The sequence below is a fragment of the Guillardia theta genome, assembly GCF_000315625.1.
Source record: "Guillardia theta CCMP2712 unplaced genomic scaffold GUITHscaffold_45, whole genome shotgun sequence".
Taxonomy (NCBI): Eukaryota; class Cryptophyceae; order Pyrenomonadales; family Geminigeraceae; genus Guillardia; species Guillardia theta.
The window spans coordinates 270,409-287,643 of NW_005434629.1; the positions used below are offsets into that span (position 1 = coordinate 270,409).

The following is a 17,235-nucleotide window of genomic DNA, read 5'->3' on the forward strand; positions in this document are numbered from 1 at the left end:
TCGTCCCTCGTCCCTCGTCCCTGTCCCTCGTCCCTCCCTCGTCCCTCGTCCCTGTCCCTGTCCCTGTCCCTGTCCCTGTCCCTGTCCCTGTCCCTCTCCCTCTCCCTTGCTGCAATTCTTGTGATGAAAGCGGAATAGCTTCCATACTTGTGAGTTGTTCGGTCTTTTAGTGCGCAACGTGCTTCTCCACAATTCCCGACATGCTGCGACTCTGAGAGCACGGCATCTCTTCCTTCTGCATGGGTTAGTTGTCAGTTGTGTCTCCCCCCGAGCTCGTATGCCTTGTATGGCTCTGATAAGTTGGCCGCCACTGTGCATGATCGGATTCCACTGGCGGTGCATTGACCAACTTGAGTTGGCAAAGTTCTACTGAGAAATGAAACTGCGGCGTATCAGGCTGCGTGATAACAGCCTGATTCGAATCATCTTTCAGCAGGCTACGAAGAAAGTTTCCAGAGGCAATTTATGTACAACAGTCGTCAAAAACAACATCACTATTTACATCAGCTGTACACATTTGTTGATTCGTTACCGGGTCATCCGTCAATCCAGCAATGCCTCGTAGGATTGTTAGATCACTCCCAGAAGAAGACACTTCTCCATCATCGTCATATGCGGAATTCAAAGACACTCGTCGAAATTTGAACTTTCCACAGAACTTTGGATCTTGCATCTTTCGCTTGTCAAACTGCGAAGGAAGTATCGCTTCCATCACGTAGGTCCCTGTGCCTTGCTGGGCCTGATCTAGATCCTTCTCGTGTAAGACCGTTGAGGGATGCAAGAGAAACTCGTCATACTCTTCTATTGTCAGGTCTTCAAAGATGAAGATCAAGGCCTTCTTGCCTATGAGAAGCGCTTGAAACAACAAGTTGTAAAGAAACGCCATGACCCCCGAGTTTTGTGATGCTGTCGCGCTGAGGTCCATCAGCGCTTTTCGGCTACTTCTGAGAGCTGTTCCGTACCCTTGTGAGTTGTGGAAATGGTTTGCTCTGAGCTCGCTGCAGGAGGAAGAAGGACAAGAGACGAGGCCAACAGGCTGTTGCCAGCAACGACGACGATGGATTAAAGTATAGGAGGAGCAGACGGGAGAGTCACGAATGCACGGCTAGGGAGGGTCATCGACTTGTGTTGTAAAGCTGCCGATTGTATGGGAGGAGGAAACAGGCACGAGGGATGCGGGGGTCAACTCGAGCCTTGTTGCCCCTTGCGTGCTATCGACCACCACTCAGTACCACAAGAGGTCGCTTGCGGCCGTCAGCAAGGCTCTAGTCACGCCGTCTCAAAGTGTACCGTACCTGGTCGGGAGTCTCCAGCGTGGGTCTTTTAAAACTGGGTCACAGCCTGTGGGGACCGTGACTCGGACGGTCGCGGCCCGGCGCGGCGGGCGGCGGCGGCCCGGCGCCTGGCCGCTAATTCACTGTTCCGAGGCCGCGGCTTCGGAGCCTCCGAGTGAGCCTCGCCGGGGCGGGGCCCCGGCTTGCCAGGAAACCGTGCCGGGCATTGGCCCCGGGACCGCCTGACGGTCAGTGACTTGCCCGTCACGGCGGCGGGGCGAAGTTGAGACCGGCGGGCGCGGCCGGGCCGCGGGCCGTGACAGCGCGCGGCGGCCCCGGTGGCCGGGCACGGTCACGACCGTTGCCCGGCCGCGCCGAGTCACCCAGTAGCCTAGTAGGCTTGAAGGGCAGGAGAGCCTGTTAGCCTGAGAAGGCCGGCTCCGAAGCCTGAGTCCGAAGTTAGGAGACTGCCAGTCACAGTCGGACCCGGTGACCGGGCCGCCAGGCTGAACTTGAGCCGCTATGTCACGGTCGGAAACTTCGAAACTTTGAACTTTACAAAGCAGATTATGCTCTGCCGACCGTTCTAACCTGGAAGTTGCGAAGGGTCATCAACCTCTTAAAAACCCCAAGAGCCAATCTGTCATCTAATCAATACCACAGAGTTCAGATTACCACAATATACCCCTCATTGAACCCAGAGAGTACCCCATTATTTCGGAGGTACACAGAAGTTTTTTTTGAATAAAAACTTCCTACCCTTTCGCCTGCACAGATCAATGCCGGGCGCTCAGCTCACACAACAGCTCTTCTGCATTGCCGCCGGCAAGGTAAGATGTCAGTGCTCTTCATCATCGAATCAAACATCAACTTTATATCACACTACACGCACTTGAGATGCTCACCCCTATGCTGTACTTGTTTCTTCCTATACAACTCTCAATCTATCCAGACTGTCATTGCTGTTACGCCTTGGTTTTGTAAGCGTGGTGCCATTTTCTTTTCAGTAGCTCAGTGTTCATCGATCTTCTGTGGTAACCTGAGTTTTTTTCTGTGCTTTTCTGTTCCAATCGTTGTCCACCCACTCCTTTGTTGTTTTCGCATTAGTACCTTGTTAGTCGATCTCAAAGCACTCTTTGTACTCATTTAGCGGTGGCGCCTTTTTCCTCCAAACCTGCAATGATCGTTCGTCATGCTTGATCCCTCATGAATTGTATTTCTTTTTGTGTGTATATCCTGTATAATCATTGAAGTTGAGCTCTAATTGGTTGAGCTGCTCAACTGTGGCGAAACATTTGTTGATGTTGCGTACTCCCGCATTGTTGCTTGCATTTGTACATCCAACCAATGTCGTATTCTCTTGACCTCCTCTCTTGTTCAGCCCGGAGGTGGGAGCTTCCTGCCTCACTGCTATCCCGATGTGCAAGCCCCTCAGGCTGCGCAGAAGGTTAACGGATGGGGACCCTACTTTGCCAACGACAGGTCAGACGCTTTGCAACTTCCCTTCCTGTGATTGCTGACTTGTTGATGCGGCGAGCAGCCAGGGATACATCGCCTATGGAACTGGCAACTTCGATGGCCAGGGATCTGGACATGAGTTCTTCGGCACCGTCTGGCATCCTACCCACGGATATGTGAACAACTGTGAGTGCCACTGGCGATGATTTGATATCCGGTGACGTATTAAAAGGTGATGGCGGCCGCTCCCACTGGTCGTGCGACTATCGTCAGGCTTAAAATGATGTTGGTACTGTTGTTTCATGCTCTCGATTTCTGGATTGTTTATAGTTATATCGACAGGTTTGACGAGTGTGCATCTTCGCTCTTTTGTCAAATATGGAGCCTCAGAAAGCCTGCTTTGAATGTCGGTTCTAGCCTAAGAACTTTCATTGATTCGGAATGTAGATTCAACAGTCTTTATCATATGTCTTCTTTGCCTTAAGCTTTGCTTGACAAGCCCACCAGTTTCTTGTGTTGTTCATCTTGTGCGTTCGGCTGAGAATAGCTTCAGTCTATGGTGATAGTCTGTGGCATCTGACATTCATCGAAGTGACTGCTACTAACACCCAGCATGGGATGAGCAGATGCTTTCAAGGTAACAACAAATCCCTGTCCATGGTCGTGCAACCAGAAATCTTTTTGGAAAACCTAAACTTCTCCGTTCTACTTCGCACGCAACCACTAATCAAAGCGTTAGATCTTGCAATCTACACAAGAGTGCATGGGAATTGAGGATCGCACAACTCTTTGGTTTGGCTTAGTACATTGAAATGCAGCTCAAACATTGAAAAATGATCTAGTCTGACCTCGACAAACCTGTAGCGTCCTCAGCGAACTTGACCAACTCCCTGGCTAAGCCTTCTTTGTACGTCGTAGGGGAAGATCGTGTTATCCTTGGTTTCCACGACAGTTTCTGGAACATCTCGAGGATGAGCATTACAAACCCACTTCCTCGAGGAACCTCTCGAGGAACCCAATAAGGAACACACCAGCTCCCTGGCTCAAACCTTTGATCTGTCAAGGCAGCAAATACAGCTGGATCTGCTCCTTGTTTTGGTTCCACAGCCATAGGTAAGAAGCCAAAAGATTTTCCTTTCCCTCTTTCTTTGCAGAGAATTTCAGAAGACACAAGTCCTGGAGTGATAGGGACAACTTGTATGTCAACATTTTCTCTCTCAAAGCGCCGCTGAAGTTCATAAGCGTGGAGAATATTTGCCAATTTAGACGTGGCATACATTTGAAACCTTGTGAAATCGTTGGCTTTCTCAAGTGAAACCCCCTTTCGAAATAAAAAGTCTTCTCTGCCTATCCAGTGTGCATTAGACGCTGTTACGACTATTCTAGATGGTGTCGACAACTTCAGATTAGGAATGAGCAGCTCACAGAGAAGAAAATGCCCGAGGAAATTTGATGCGAACAACAAGTCATAGCCATCAGCATTCATCCAAGGACCAGCTTCCTTGACTTTGTAAACCATTCCAGCATTCAGGAAAAGGTACTTGAGAGGCTTACCCTCGAGCTGCTTTGCTGCCTCCCTCACACTATCAAAGTTTGAGAGGTCCATAGGCAGAGGCTCTACCTTTCCCTTTCCACCTGTACTAGAACCGAGGATCTCCTCACAAGCTTTCTCACATCTCAGTCTATCCCTTCCAGACACGAAGACATGAAGCCCTTGCTCAAACATGCGCGCCGCGATTTCTCTGCCCACCCCCGTTGACGATCCTGTCACTAGGCACGCCATCAGTGTGTGCGGATTTGACCTGGTTCTTTACATCAGCTGTCACGGGCCCGGCCGGCGCCGGAAAGACAGGACAGGTGGCACTGAGATGGTACGGCAGGCGCCGCTAGTAGAGAGGGGACCTGACCCGCCCTTTTTTTCCTGGGTGATTTTCATCTTATTTTAACCCCACCCCTTCTTTATGACCCTCCCCCCCTACATCTCGCCGGCAAGGGGTTGAACGCGGCAACAGCAACCCCTACTACTCTCATTGAAAGATGGTTGACCCCTCCGAGGTCTTGCGCCCCTTCCTACCTGACCCATACCCCTACCCCTCCCCACCCGGACTTCCACAATGAACACACCGGATCATCACCCCCCACCCTCGACTACGTCTGCACGATGGGATTACACGACCCCCTTATGCTACATGAAACTGGGTTGTGGGGTGCTTACCACCCCTGGTGGTGAGTGCTCTCATCACTGTTTGAGACTTGACTTTTGAGATGATGAGTGGTAGGGTCCTCATTGCGATCTAGTGGGGTGGTGTTGCTGCCACGTTTGTACCCAGTCGCTCTACCACTAATGAAGGGGTCGAGGTAGGTCAGACGGGGTGGTTGTGTCGATTGTTCTTGAGGGATTTGTAGGGTAGGGGTGGTCACTTTCTTTTGAGTACGGGTACAGCCCTAGATTTTATTATTGTTTTATTATACTACCACCCTGTGCTGTGGGGTGGTGTCAGAAACAGGGGTTTAAAACATGTTACGACCCTGCGAAGAGGAATGGCAGGAGCTGCAGGGAGGCTGCGCGGACTCAACCCATGCATGCGATGATTGTGACGTTGAAGTAGAACGAGAATGTATGTCACATACACACATAGGATAATCTGCTTCTTTTTGAGTGAGCAGCTTTGCACACTGATAAGTGAGATCTTACAGCAGCAGGAAATCCCATCGGACACATGTCACCATGAAGGATGAGTTATAACGCAAAGGTAGTTGTTCAGGCCTGTCCGAGTCGCTAGCATTCATATTTCATATTTTCTGAATCAATTGGGATAAAGAAATTGCCAGATAGGGCAGGAACAGTGTTCTTTATGTTGACCTACCTTCTGGCAGAAATGTTAGCAGCTTCAAGAAGGATGCAACCGACCAAGGTAATTTCGATACCTCAATCAGCTCGACCTGCGAATCAATCGGTCTCTGATTGTAAGGTGCTTGCAGGCCTTGTTTTCAGTCAGATCCATGGCACTTCGGTATGATTCTGATGCTGTATCCTTGACCGGAAATGACGCTCTTGCCAGCATGGTGCCGTCCAGACACATGAGCGGCGCCCCTCCCAAAGGCAAGGGATACGACATCCTCCGAGACCCTCACGTCAATCAGGGAACTGCGTTCGATAAGGTTCATAGGTGTGCGCACTTGCCGTCTTGCGATATTGTGCATCTCAATGGTGCTTAGGAAATACCTTGGACTGAGAGGGCTCCTCCCTCCAAGATGCTTCTCGTTCTCGGACCAGATTAGAAGGTCTTTGCAGCAGGTGCACATTGCTTCGATCGACCAGTATTCTATCAGGAAGTTTGACTGTAACCTTTTAGCTAGAGAGAATGCACAATCCGCTCGACAAATATGTTCACCTCATGTCTCTACAGGTCTGAAGACGTTTCTTGATTGTCTGAACCTTACAATCGTGCCAGGAGCGAAATGAGACTCTTTTTTATAGAATCATGTATTGGCAGATGTGATTGTAACAAATGGCTTCGTGATGTTTTTTTGTAGCATTGATCATGTTTCGGAGATGATGCCCTACATCTATACCCCTACGGTTTGGTGTGTCGATGTGACCCCTCCGTGCTGAATTTCTTTAGGTCGGTGAAGCCTGCCAGAAGTATGGCAATATTTTTCAACGACCAAGAGGTCTTTACATCTCCATTGAAGACAAGTATGCTATTTCGAAGCAGACAATGTGGTTGATCTTTGGTTGATTATAGGGGAAGTGTTCGCGAGCTGCTGGATAATTGGCCTTTCGATGACGTCAAGGTTGAATTCTGTGTATCTCCTTGAAGCATGATTCTCTAAATAATGTGCAGGTAGTGGTTATGACTGATGGAGAGCGAATCCTTGGTCTGGGAGACCTTGGTTTGTGAAATCTTGAATGGAAGGCGAATTGGTTGAATTTCCATGAAGGAACTTACGGCATGGGAATTCCTGTTGGAAAATTGAATCTGTACACTGGTATCCAAGTCAAAATTGTATTTTTTTCCACATTGAACTGCATTGCAGCATGCGCTGGCATCCCTCCAGAGCATTGCCTCCCAATTTCCATCGATGTTGGAACTGACAATCCCAAGGTCGACACGAATTCAAAAAATATTTGCAATCTGATTTTTATTTTTTCCTAGCTTCTCGAAGATCCGTTCTATACTGGTGACTATGGATGTGTGGCACTTTTCATCATATCATCCATACCATTGCAGGAATTCCAAAACCGCGTATCAGAGGGGAAGAGTATGATGCTTTCATGCATGAGGAACAATTCGAATAACCTCCGCTTCTAATCTGAAACCACATTTTAGGTAATCACTGCGCTGGGCGAAAAATTCCCGGGGGTTCTCATTCAGTTCGAGGACTTTGGCAACACGTAGGTAATTAATGGGACAGTTGTATTGTTTACGATGTTGGCAGCAACGCCTTTAGACTCCTCTCCAAGTACCGTGAGGAAATCTGCACTTTTAATGATGATATCCAAGTGAGAATTCTCTTGTTGCATTGGCACGTGTTGACTGCAGGGTGATTCAGGGAACTGCATCTGTTGCGCTCGCCGGTCTCATGAGTGCTGGACGAGTGAAGGTTCGAGCAGCAAGAATAGTTTATTGTTTCCGAATAACTAACTTTGATGTAGGGAACGAGGTTGCAAGATGAGACCTTTGTTTTCATGGGTGCAGGAGAGGCTGGAACAGGCATTGCTTTGTTTTGGTGGAAAATTTCAATTCTCATTCAAGTTCCAGGCATTGCAGACCTGATTGTCGAACAAATGGTTGATGAAGGATTGTCGGTTGAAGAGGCCCGCAATAAGTAATTTAAAACACCTGAGGAAGCTGATTTCGAGTCTCTGACGTGAAGGACAGAGTCTGGCTTGTTGATTCCAAAGGATTGGTTACTAAGCGAAGGTCGGGAACAACGAATATTTCCCACCCTTCAGCGGATGTTTACGTTTCCAACAGGCCCGATTTCGCAAAGATGCCTCACCACAAGCTCCCGTATGCCCATGATCACGAGATTATTGGAGGTTTCAGCCTCGCCCAGTATTTCTGGTTTCTTACGTGCACCAGATCTCCGAACTGTCGTCAAGACGATCAATCCAACAGCATTGATTGGAGTCTGCACCCAGGCATGAATCGTTCCAAGCACTGCCGTAATAATGATGCTATCTGGCAGGGTGGTGTTTTTGATGAGGACATCTGCCGTCACATGGCGAAGATCAACCCAAGACCAAGTATTCCTTTGCAAAAAAAATCTCCCTGATTTCCTTTCTCCTCATACATTACATTTGCACAGTCATTTTTGCGCTCTCCAACCCAACGTCGGCCTCCGAGTAAGTTGACGCTGATGACAAGAATGCACGTTGACCCTGCTGAAGGTGCACAGCCGAGCAAGCGATTCAGTGGACCGACGGACAAGTGCTCTTTGCAAGCGGGAGCCCTTTTAAGCCTGTCGTCTATGAAGGCAAGGAGTTTGTTCCTGGCCAGGTACAGTTCCTTGAGAGCTGCTTGAAGGAGTATGACGAGGAGGGCAGGGGAACAACACCTACATATTCCCAGCTGTCGGACTTGCAGTGATCGCAACCGGAATGAAGCACGTTCACAACGACGTGTTCCGTGTAGCCGCAAAGTCCCTTTCACAGCAGGTAGATCCTGAAAGGTCTTCCAGGTGTTCCTGTGACACAAGTCAGGTGTCCGAGCTTGACTTCCAGAAGGGGTGCCTCTACCCTCCCCTTCACAACATCCGATCGGTGAGGCACACTGGCACCACCTGATGGCTCCTCCCCTCGCTCATGCACCATCCTCGCAGGTTTCCATGAAGGTTGCTGAGGCCGTCGCCTCGGTACTCTCCTTGCTCTTCCCCGCCCCTCGCATGCTGACCGAACGTAATCAGCACACCTGGGCCAATGGCACCGCGTCCACCCCTCCTCCTGTTGACGTCCATGTGGTACAACGATCAGCAAGACCGTGTTATCATCGAGCCCACTGAACCTTGAACAGGCTCTTTCGAACATCGTGTACGAGCCCAACTACAGGCCTTCCGTCTCTGACGCCGTCTGAACTTCTTCCCCTCCTCCCGCGCAGCATTGTTTATCAGAACTTACGCGCAGTAAACTGCATGAAAGTAGCAAGCTTCTAAGCTTCAGTCCGAAATGTTCATGCACGGTGCACAACGGTTTGACCGTACTATGATCAGCCGTGTAAGTCGCTTCCTGTTTCAAAACTTGAATCGCCTTGATGTCAACCAAAAAACAAACAGAACAGGTACAACGCTCATCTAATCAGAAGTCTAGTAATAAATTGAGTAGGATTCCCAATCATTCTTTATTGAATCAACGTTACTGTCAGTTGCTTCGTTCGATGATGGACAAGCCTGACACGCTGCGACTCGACGATCGATCAATCATTCTCCACAATGCAACTTGATCCTTGCAACAAGCATTTCCGGAAATGAGATTGCAGATAAGCGGTAATTTGTTCATCAGCACAATGATTCGTAGTTGTTCGAGACCCTATGCAACCTCGCGTGCAAACCAGGCTCGCCTGCAAAGCGGTCCTGGCTGATGAAGGCTACATAAGAATACGATTGATTGAACCGTGACCAGCCAAACGAGCCTTATTGTCCTTGTTGGTTCTTAACCGTAGAGTCAGCTCAGTGAAGATGTTCATCGCTTTGGATGCCTATGCACGCAAAGAGTGTGAACCTACTTTTTCAAAGGGGAACACCTGTAGTGCATCCAATGAGTGATCAAAGGCTTTCAAGAATGCGCGTGAAGCACCTTTGTTGGTCCGTTCAACTCATCCGCCCATCAGTTACCACGGAAAAATTACTAGTACCGATGACAGTTCTGTCATCATCTGCTTTCTTCAACGCATCGTCCTCTGGGATCGAAATCAGTAAGGAAAGAGGAAGTACTCACTTACTCAACCCAGCCTAGTAGGCTTCTCTTTACTCAAAGTTAAGTTAGGAGTGCACAAGAAGTAGAAAGATAAAAACTCGTCGAGTGAAAGTTAGATCGACATGGGTGTGTAGTATGGATGAACAACCGGTACTGAAGCAGTTTTCTGTATCTACCCACCCTGTATCCCAATTGATGGAAACCGGTGGGTACAACACTTACAATACATTTGGGTTGTTTGGTACAATGTTAAAACTAGACTTTTATTGCGTCTGTCAAATGGTTGGTAACAAGGACCGGTACTAATAATTAATTACAATATGTTCAAAGCGTTTTGAAACTTTTACATTGCAACCTCAAAGAAGAGAGTTGCCTCTTTTCTGTGATGGTCTAGTGCTACCACCTTCTCCCTTCCCTTTCCTCGGGCTTCAGGCTTTGACCACACGGTCAGGTCAGGACATCCGGTTGATTGCAGCATGACATCGGGTCTTCTGAGGATTGCAGCAGGTTTGTTCCAGGTGTTCGGTCTTGTTGATTCAATGTTTTTTGCAGGGCTAGTGCTTCTGACCACATGTGCATGTGCACTTCTTGGACAGCATTTCCCGCGCGGATGCGCTCAGCACATGATGCCCGCGGTGATTCGAGGAGGGGGAGGGGTGCCGCATGCAAACATGGACCTGGAGGACGTTGAGGAGGATGTCGCGGAGGCAAGGCTACGACAAGAACAAGCCAAGTCGAGAGAGAAATGGAGAATGTTACGAAGAAGATAGATGAGGTAGAAGAGGAAGCACGGGGCATCGCCAAGGAGCTCAAGGACTTGGAGACGAAGAAGGCTGACATAAGGATACAGCTTCTTGACAAGGGGGCGGACCAGAGGTACTGGGAGGATATATTGAGGGATGTCGAGGAGAAAGAGAAGTACCTGCGAAAGGAGAAGCAGAACCTGCGAAAGAAAGAAGAAGACCTGCGAAAGGAGAAGCATGACCTGCGAAAGGAGAAGCAAGGTCGGCTAATGAAGGAAGAGATTAACCACGGGATTCAGTGGATGGAGACACCGTTGGATGCTAGTGAGCTGGGCTATGAGGAGAATCGCAAACTCTTTAGTGTCGATCGATCGATTATGAACTGGAACCCTGGGACAGCAGGGAAGGTGGTGCTTTACTGCAGGGATGGCTTCAATGAGCAGATGGATTTCCTCGAGGAGAAAGTTTGCAAGGAAGGATATATGGGTTGGATCTTGGGTCCTCCAGGGACGGGGAAGACAACGACGACGATATGTTTCATACTATCAAAAAGCATTGAGGAAGGGTGGTGTGTGATGTTCGTGCGGCTGTGGAAGTGGGGGATCGTCAGTTGTATACAAGTGGTCGACGGGCAGACGGAAGTATCTTGTTTCGTTGGACGGCTACGTGCAGGGGGTGCATGAAAATGGAGTTGTATTGAGCATTTGCCTGCTATGGCGCAACTTTGACAGGGAGAATCGGCGACTTGCCGTCACGACATCGATGAGCTCTCCAGGAAAGAAGAGCGACGAGCAAGATAGAATAGAAAAGGTGAAAGAGATGAAGGTTTACTCTTGGACGCTGGAGGAGTACCAGGATGCCGCCAAGTACGACTTGCTGTATATGAGTGTGGCTGAGGCTATGGGAACGAGTCTGGGCAAGAGAAAACAAACGAGAAGGCGTGAGACAGAAGAAGAGAGAAGGGCGAGAGAAGTCGAGTCCAAGTATCGGGTAGCCGGGGGCTCATGCCGGCTCATGTTCGAATATACGACAGAGGAAGCGATCGAAAGCCTTCGTGATGCGATGAGCGTTGTGGACGATTTTCCGAGCCTGATGGAGTTTTCTACTGGTGAGCAATCGAAACGGTTTGTGAATCGACTGCATGGGAAGCACCGTATTGGAAAGAAGGAGTACTGGGGGCTTGTCAGCAGGTTTGCTGCCACGGAGCTAGCGGAGAAGCTTGGAGAGTCCTTTGTAAGGAAAATAGAAGAGCTCACCAACATGGCTGAGAACCCAGTACTACGGGGAGTGTTGTTCGAGATGCTGTTCTTTGCTCGGATAAAGCAAATGCCAGGACCGCTAAAGCTAACCACCATCCAAGGAGAAGATGTTGAGTGGTCAAGTTGCGAAGTGGAGTCTTTTGATCCAACAGATGTTTATGAGGCTGGGGAGAATAGCAAGGAGCGCGTGTGCCTGAAGCCCGTGGCATGGAACCAGGGAGGATATGATGCTGTGATTGTAGACTGGAGCTCCAAGTTAGTACGGTTTGTGCAGGTGACGTCTAGAGAGGCTCATGACCTGAAGCTGCGGTACTTCTCGGACTGCCTGGATTCCTTGAGCATCCAAGGATGGGAGCAGTGGAAGCTTGAGATCGTCTTTGTCGTCCCCAAGGACAATGTTGAGAGGTTCAGGGTAAGCAAGGTGGAGGACGAGGACGCGCTTTCGAGTGGTCGGGCTTGACCCGAGACCATGTGGATCTTTGTGAGGACAGCGAAGTCAATTGTCAAGGAATGATGAGACCAGCGGAGTGCAGGAGTTTGGTCATCGGATGAAAGACTGTCAAAGTTGCGCCATAGCACAAGAAGGATTGGCCTGGATCACCATGACTGAAAGCAGCCATTCAACATTTACAGTGTCAATCCTTTACACAAGACTCAGCATCAGATAACTGGTGATTTTTATATTTGATTTCAGCCAGGTTTAATGAGCTCTGAGGAAATGAAAAACTTGCGGGTTGTCAAGACTGCGATGTGTTGGCTAGATGGCTCTGTAGTGAGAAATGTTTAAACTTGACTCTGCTATTCGAATAAACATCTGATATAGAGCGTTGAGATACTTTCATCTTGTATGAAATTATGTGAGTAATGCATTGACAAGATCATCCACCTTGCGGCGGCGTTGCAGCCCCCGTTGGCACGAGCAAGGTTCATTTGCATGTTGATATGAATAGATTGGAGTACCATACATTTTCGCTAAAGAAGGATTTGTGTGCTATGGCCCCCCACCCCCACCCTTGTAAACGGTCTTCCACGGACCCGTTGGGTGAGCAATCAGCCTTCCTCCTTGGACGTTCCCCGACAGAACCCGCAACCTTCTCCGTCCTCCCTCCTCCCTCCTCCTCCTCCTTTTAGAGCCTCGGCTCCTTCTTCCTGGGCTCGCTCGTTCCGATGCCACTTTGTCGTCCACATAGCACGCAACGCCCTTACAGGATGGATTCGTTCCTCACAAGTTGCTTCCTGCCTGCCTGCCTGCCTCCCTCCCTCCCTCCCTCCCTCCCTCCCTGCATATCATTCTCCTGCTCCCCTTCCCGTCCTTCATGTGCATGTTTCAACACCGTCGCATTACGTGTACTCACCGCTGGTCTCAACCCCCACAAGACTCAAACCTGCCATCTCTCCTCATCGTCATCCATCCAAATCTTTTGCCTTCTACAACAAGCTCACCTACTTATGACTCTCTTGTAGGCAGGTATCATGCAGGCGGCCAGGCATCTCCTCAGATCGCCATGCCTGAGGAGGAGGCTCGCTCCATGTGTCGCCCTGCCCGTCCTCCCTTCGTCATCTTCCCTTCTAGTACCACGACGGCCGAGAGGCCTCGGGCTTGCGGTAGGAGGGGCTCCTCCCCGTCGATGCATGTCGCAGCAAGCTGGGGGAGAGGAAGGGATGGTGTCGAGCTCTCTCCGAATGCTCCCTGGCGTCGCATCGGCTGCTGCCCTTTCCTCACTCAGCTACGTCATCGCGGACAAGGCAGGAGTGCAGCTACTCGCTCTCCAAGGCATCACGGGAGCCGCCAGCCCCATCTCAGGCATCCCCGTCGCCATCCTTCTGGGACTGGGGCTCAAGAATTTCGTCCTCTCCCAGGAGCAGGTGAAGCTCATTGACCCGGGTCTTAAGCTCTCCACCTCCCTCATTCTCCGCACCGGCATCGTGTGCATCGGCGCGAAGCTCAGCGCTATGGACATCCTCACGCTCGGCTCTGCCGGCATCCCGGCGGTGGTCGCGTCCATCACGACCGGGCTGCTTTTCATCCCGTGGCTGGGGAAGAAGATGGGGCTGCCTCCCCACATGTCCTCCCTCATCGCCGCTGGAACCTCCATCTGTGGCGTCACCGCCATCTCAGCCTTGGCTCCGGTCATCAAGGCCAACCAGCAGGACGTCTCCTTCGCCGTCGCTAACGTCGTCATGTTCGGGACCCTGGGGATGCTGATGTGGCCGTACCTCTCCCACTCCATCTTCCTCATCCCCGAACAGGTGGGTATCTTCCTGGGGCTGGCGGTCCACGACACGTCTCAAGTGATGGGGGCTGCGCTGACGTACAAGCAGCTGTTCAACGACGACCTTGTCTTCAGGATCGCCGCGGTCACCAAGCTGACGAGAAACATCTTCCTCGCAGCCGCGATCCCGTTTCTCGCGCTCCAGCTCAACGCGGGAGGAGCAGACAGAGCCAAGTTCTGGTCCTGGTCGACCATGAAGAAGTCGATCCCGGGCTTTGTGCTCGCCTTCCTCTTCGTCGCATGCCTCAGGTCCATCGGGGATCACACGATAGCTGAGGGAGGACGAGCGTACGGCCTTCTCAACAAGGAGGAGTGGACTCGGTTCCACAGCGCCGTGAGCACGTTTGGAGGGCATTACTGCCTAGGTAAGAGAGGTGGCTGCAGTGTGGATGAGCAAGTGACGGATTTCGTTGTCTTCACTTAACGTGTGCTCGATGCTGTCACGCCGCTCATGTCTGCCCAACCCCAGGTGTTGCCATGGCTGCTGTAGGGCTGGGAACTTCTCTGTCTGTCCTCAAGTGCGGCTCTGCTCCTGCCCCTGCCTCCACTCATTGACTTCTGCGCAGAGGTGTGGGCTATCGAGCTTTCCTCGTGGGGTTCGCAGGCTCCGCTGCTGTGAGTTTCACAGCGTTCAGCAGCGTCATGCTCCTTACCAAGTTCGGGCTAATCAACCCGCACTCACCCAAAGACGAAAGAGACGAGTTGAAGAGATGAAAGAATATGTATTTAACACATTGCAATGTACATCAACAAGACGAAAACAATAATTCCCCATAAGACATCAGTTCCCAAACTCCATCTTTGAGGCACTCCGTCGTATCCGCATCGGTTGCTGATGCCTCTGCGAGCTCTGAGACGCATCTCGTCGATCACAGGCCAGAACAGTGTGCATGTAGTCCGACTGGCGGCTGAAACCTGTAATGCATCATTACAATAAGATTCCCTTCGTTGGCAAGAACCCAAACATCACGGGAGAGAAGAATAAGGTCAAGAGGTCCACATCACATTTCAGTTACAAACCAGGTGGGTGTGGTCTTGGAGTGCTTGCAGGCTGACAGAACGTGTCCACCTCGTAAGGCACGAAGTAGTCGACATCCGAGTAGTCGCCCTGTCCAACCCAATGTCATCTCGCCAGTCTAGACATCCAGATGGTGTCACCTGCTGTAAGTAGCTGTTGCTCCTTAAGATTCTCTTCTCTGCCTTGTGATCCACCAGCTCATGCAGCTCGGAACTGAGATCGCGGGAGATTTTCGACCTACATGGCCATCAGTCAACCGGGCAGACGAAGGCTCCAACAGCATACTGTCCGAGGTTGCCGTAACCAAGTTTCTGCAGCGAAGGGTTTGATATCTGATGAAGAACGAAAGTCATGCGAGCTAAATACTTGGGACGGTGAAGACAACACCTTGTTCGAAGAAGCTAATTCAGCATGGGTATCCGAAGGGATTTCAACTGTGTCACCAACATCAGCAACCATGTCTGAAAGAAAGATGAACAAACCTATGCATAGAAGAAGAAGCAAAACCGTGCTAAGCTTACTGAGTTTTCTATATCCAGATGCTTTACATTGGTTCCAGCAATGTGACATGACCTGCTAAAAACGCTTTAGAGTCTGATTTTCAACCATCAAAATCTGGAACAAGTTGCAAATTCAAAAGAAAAAAAAACGATGTTTGTGTGTGAAGCATGATCATCAAATCCACTCAAATGCACTTTGGTACTGTTGCACGCCAAAGAAATTATCTCAGGTGTTTTGATTCAGCTGCTGTCATTCACTATATTTCAACCAGCATTTTTGAAAGCACCGATATTTTCAATCAACCAGATGAGCGAGAAGCATGGACAAACAACCAATGAGCACAGAGGATGCATATCTTGTCTCTGACACTAGTGAGAGATAACTGGGCAGGGTTGTTCCATAAAGTATGACAGAATGAATGAGTCGAGAGTATGTCTGTCAGGGAGCCAACGAGCAACAGGAGCAGATAACAACTAGTGTTGAAGTGCACCCTAAGTAGGAAGCCATGACAACAGCGGGAGATTGAAAGGCGAGAAGGGGAGGAGGAGGGGAGGGGGCAGGAGACGACGAGCAGAGGTGTCAGGGTGCAAGATAAAAGTGAGCATGAAACGAATAACTCATGGGACGCTAGTGAAAGCAATTGAACGAGGGGGTGGGTGGAAGTTTCTCAGAAAACTGGGGAGGGTAGTTAATCAGCCGTAGCCAAGTAAAGTGGGGGTAGGGGTACTACAACCCAAGCAGGGGTAGTAGCTCGTTTTCACTATATAACTGTTCTGCATCATTACCGTGGGGGTGGTATGTCGTGAATTTTGAGGAGGTGGGGATGGTTTGACTAGAGAAGGGTGGGGTGGGGTGGGGTGGGGTGGCGGGTGTGTAGTGACAGGGGTATAGAATACGGCCCTATTGAAAAATGAAAAAACATCGTTTCGTTCTGTTCGCTGTTGCAGGGCGCGTGACCATTTGTGTGGGGTACATCGAAATTAAGAGGGGTAGGGGTACCCAAAAGGTCTGCAAAGTTGGCTGATTGAGAGAAAAGTTGTACAGGTAGACATTTTTATATGTTCTATCAGTGAATATTTCGGCATACATAGTCTCTGGGCATTCTGATGAACCCCTCCCGATGGGTTTGCGATCATCCTGGGGACATGAGTCACACTAGTAGGGTGCTACTACCCCGCATCCAGCCAGGGATCTCTGTGGATACTTACAATGGATTTATTAAACACGACGGTTGGCAGAAAGGGCTGATAAATCCTGGTTCCAACATTGGAGTACCCCCTGGAATGATCTTGACTCGAGGGCGTGCCAAGTCTGGTGGGCGGAGGGAGCAGGGGCAAACAAGGTGGGGCTTTTGGTAAAGGAGCCCACACGAGAAAACACCGGGGTTCGAGGGTTGCAGATACGTATGCTCTCAGAGAGAAGGGCTCATGCCAGGCAAGTTCTTTTTCCAGGGGGTGGGATGGTAAAAACCAAAGGCTCTCTAAATTTTTAGCGCCGCCGAGGCTTCGACTACGGTGCCAGTGCCGGCCCAGGCTCAACTGAGGCTCCCCGGGGGCCTGCCGGCGCCGCCGCCGATCGTCGCGTGACTCCCGCGGCCGCCCGCCCGGCCGCCGGCGCCGCGCCCGGGTGAGGCCGCCACTGAAGCGCCCCGGCGGACTGGCCGCGCGCCGCGGCCGGCCCGTCGGTCCGGCGCCGAGATGGCACCGCTCACTCGGAACGAGGCTCGGATGCAGTGGCCCGGGTGAATCAAGTTGGGCCGCGGCCCGTCCGATCTGACGGAGAAGCACGTC

General features: G+C 50.5%; 7 protein-coding genes across 7 annotated transcripts; 3 read left to right on the forward strand and 4 right to left on the reverse strand.

Moving 5' to 3' along the window:
• Nucleotides 1-166: 166 nt before the first annotated feature.
• On the reverse strand, nt 167-925 carry GUITHDRAFT_110403 (hypothetical protein; the record flags this gene model as incomplete). Its single annotated transcript, XM_005830523.1, has 2 exons — nt 167-235; nt 533-925. 2 exons carry the CDS (start codon nt 923-925, stop codon nt 167-169), a joined length of 462 nt encoding a protein of 153 aa, XP_005830580.1.
• A 1,114-nt stretch (nt 926-2,039) lies between these two features.
• GUITHDRAFT_153214 (hypothetical protein) lies at nt 2,040-3,191 on the reverse strand. Its single transcript, XM_005830524.1, has 4 exons — nt 3,075-3,191; nt 2,965-3,021; nt 2,815-2,918; nt 2,040-2,756 (listed from the first exon to the last, which is right to left on the reverse strand). Exons 1-4 carry the CDS (start codon nt 3,089-3,091, stop codon nt 2,479-2,481), a joined length of 456 nt encoding a protein of 151 aa, XP_005830581.1. The 5' UTR covers nt 3,092-3,191; the 3' UTR covers nt 2,040-2,478.
• Nucleotides 3,192-3,839: 648 nt separating this feature from the next.
• GUITHDRAFT_153216 (hypothetical protein) lies at nt 3,840-4,529 on the reverse strand (the record flags this gene model as incomplete). The annotated part of the gene is made up of 1 exon (XM_005830525.1): nt 3,840-4,529. A coding segment is annotated over exon 1 (548 nt), but the record flags the coding sequence as incomplete, so codon positions are not given.
• Nucleotides 4,530-5,940: 1,411 nt separating this feature from the next.
• GUITHDRAFT_158019 (hypothetical protein) lies at nt 5,941-8,812 on the forward strand (the record flags this gene model as incomplete). Its single annotated transcript, XM_005830526.1, has 23 exons — nt 5,941-6,030; nt 6,089-6,142; nt 6,188-6,219; nt 6,270-6,315; nt 6,359-6,432; nt 6,482-6,530; nt 6,581-6,629; nt 6,678-6,725; nt 6,774-6,841; nt 6,893-6,917; nt 6,968-6,998; nt 7,176-7,239; nt 7,290-7,340; nt 7,393-7,491; nt 7,614-7,779; nt 7,823-7,881; nt 7,929-7,986; nt 8,049-8,085; nt 8,131-8,239; nt 8,287-8,502; nt 8,562-8,594; nt 8,646-8,699; nt 8,753-8,812. The coding sequence occupies 23 exons, from the start codon at nt 5,941-5,943 to the stop codon at nt 8,810-8,812; spliced, it is 1,572 nt and encodes a 523-aa protein (XP_005830583.1).
• A 1,584-nt stretch (nt 8,813-10,396) lies between these two features.
• Nucleotides 10,397-12,113, forward strand: GUITHDRAFT_110406 (hypothetical protein; the record flags this gene model as incomplete). The annotated part of the gene is made up of 2 exons (XM_005830527.1): nt 10,397-11,017; nt 11,067-12,113. The coding sequence occupies 2 exons, from the start codon at nt 10,397-10,399 to the stop codon at nt 12,111-12,113; spliced, it is 1,668 nt and encodes a 555-aa protein (XP_005830584.1).
• Nucleotides 12,114-13,336: 1,223 nt separating this feature from the next.
• On the forward strand, nt 13,337-14,683 carry GUITHDRAFT_87705 (hypothetical protein; the record flags this gene model as incomplete). Its single annotated transcript, XM_005830528.1, has 3 exons — nt 13,337-14,291; nt 14,396-14,444; nt 14,493-14,683. The coding sequence occupies 3 exons, from the start codon at nt 13,337-13,339 to the stop codon at nt 14,638-14,640; spliced, it is 1,152 nt and encodes a 383-aa protein (XP_005830585.1). The 3' UTR covers nt 14,641-14,683.
• Nucleotides 14,657-15,519, reverse strand: GUITHDRAFT_163804 (hypothetical protein). The gene is made up of 6 exons (XM_005830529.1): nt 15,427-15,519; nt 15,332-15,378; nt 15,230-15,276; nt 15,085-15,181; nt 14,947-15,034; nt 14,657-14,841 (listed from the first exon to the last, which is right to left on the reverse strand). Exons 1-6 carry the CDS (start codon nt 15,512-15,514, stop codon nt 14,708-14,710), a joined length of 501 nt encoding a protein of 166 aa, XP_005830586.1. The 5' UTR covers nt 15,515-15,519; the 3' UTR covers nt 14,657-14,707.
• Nucleotides 15,520-17,235: the final 1,716 nt, after the last annotated feature.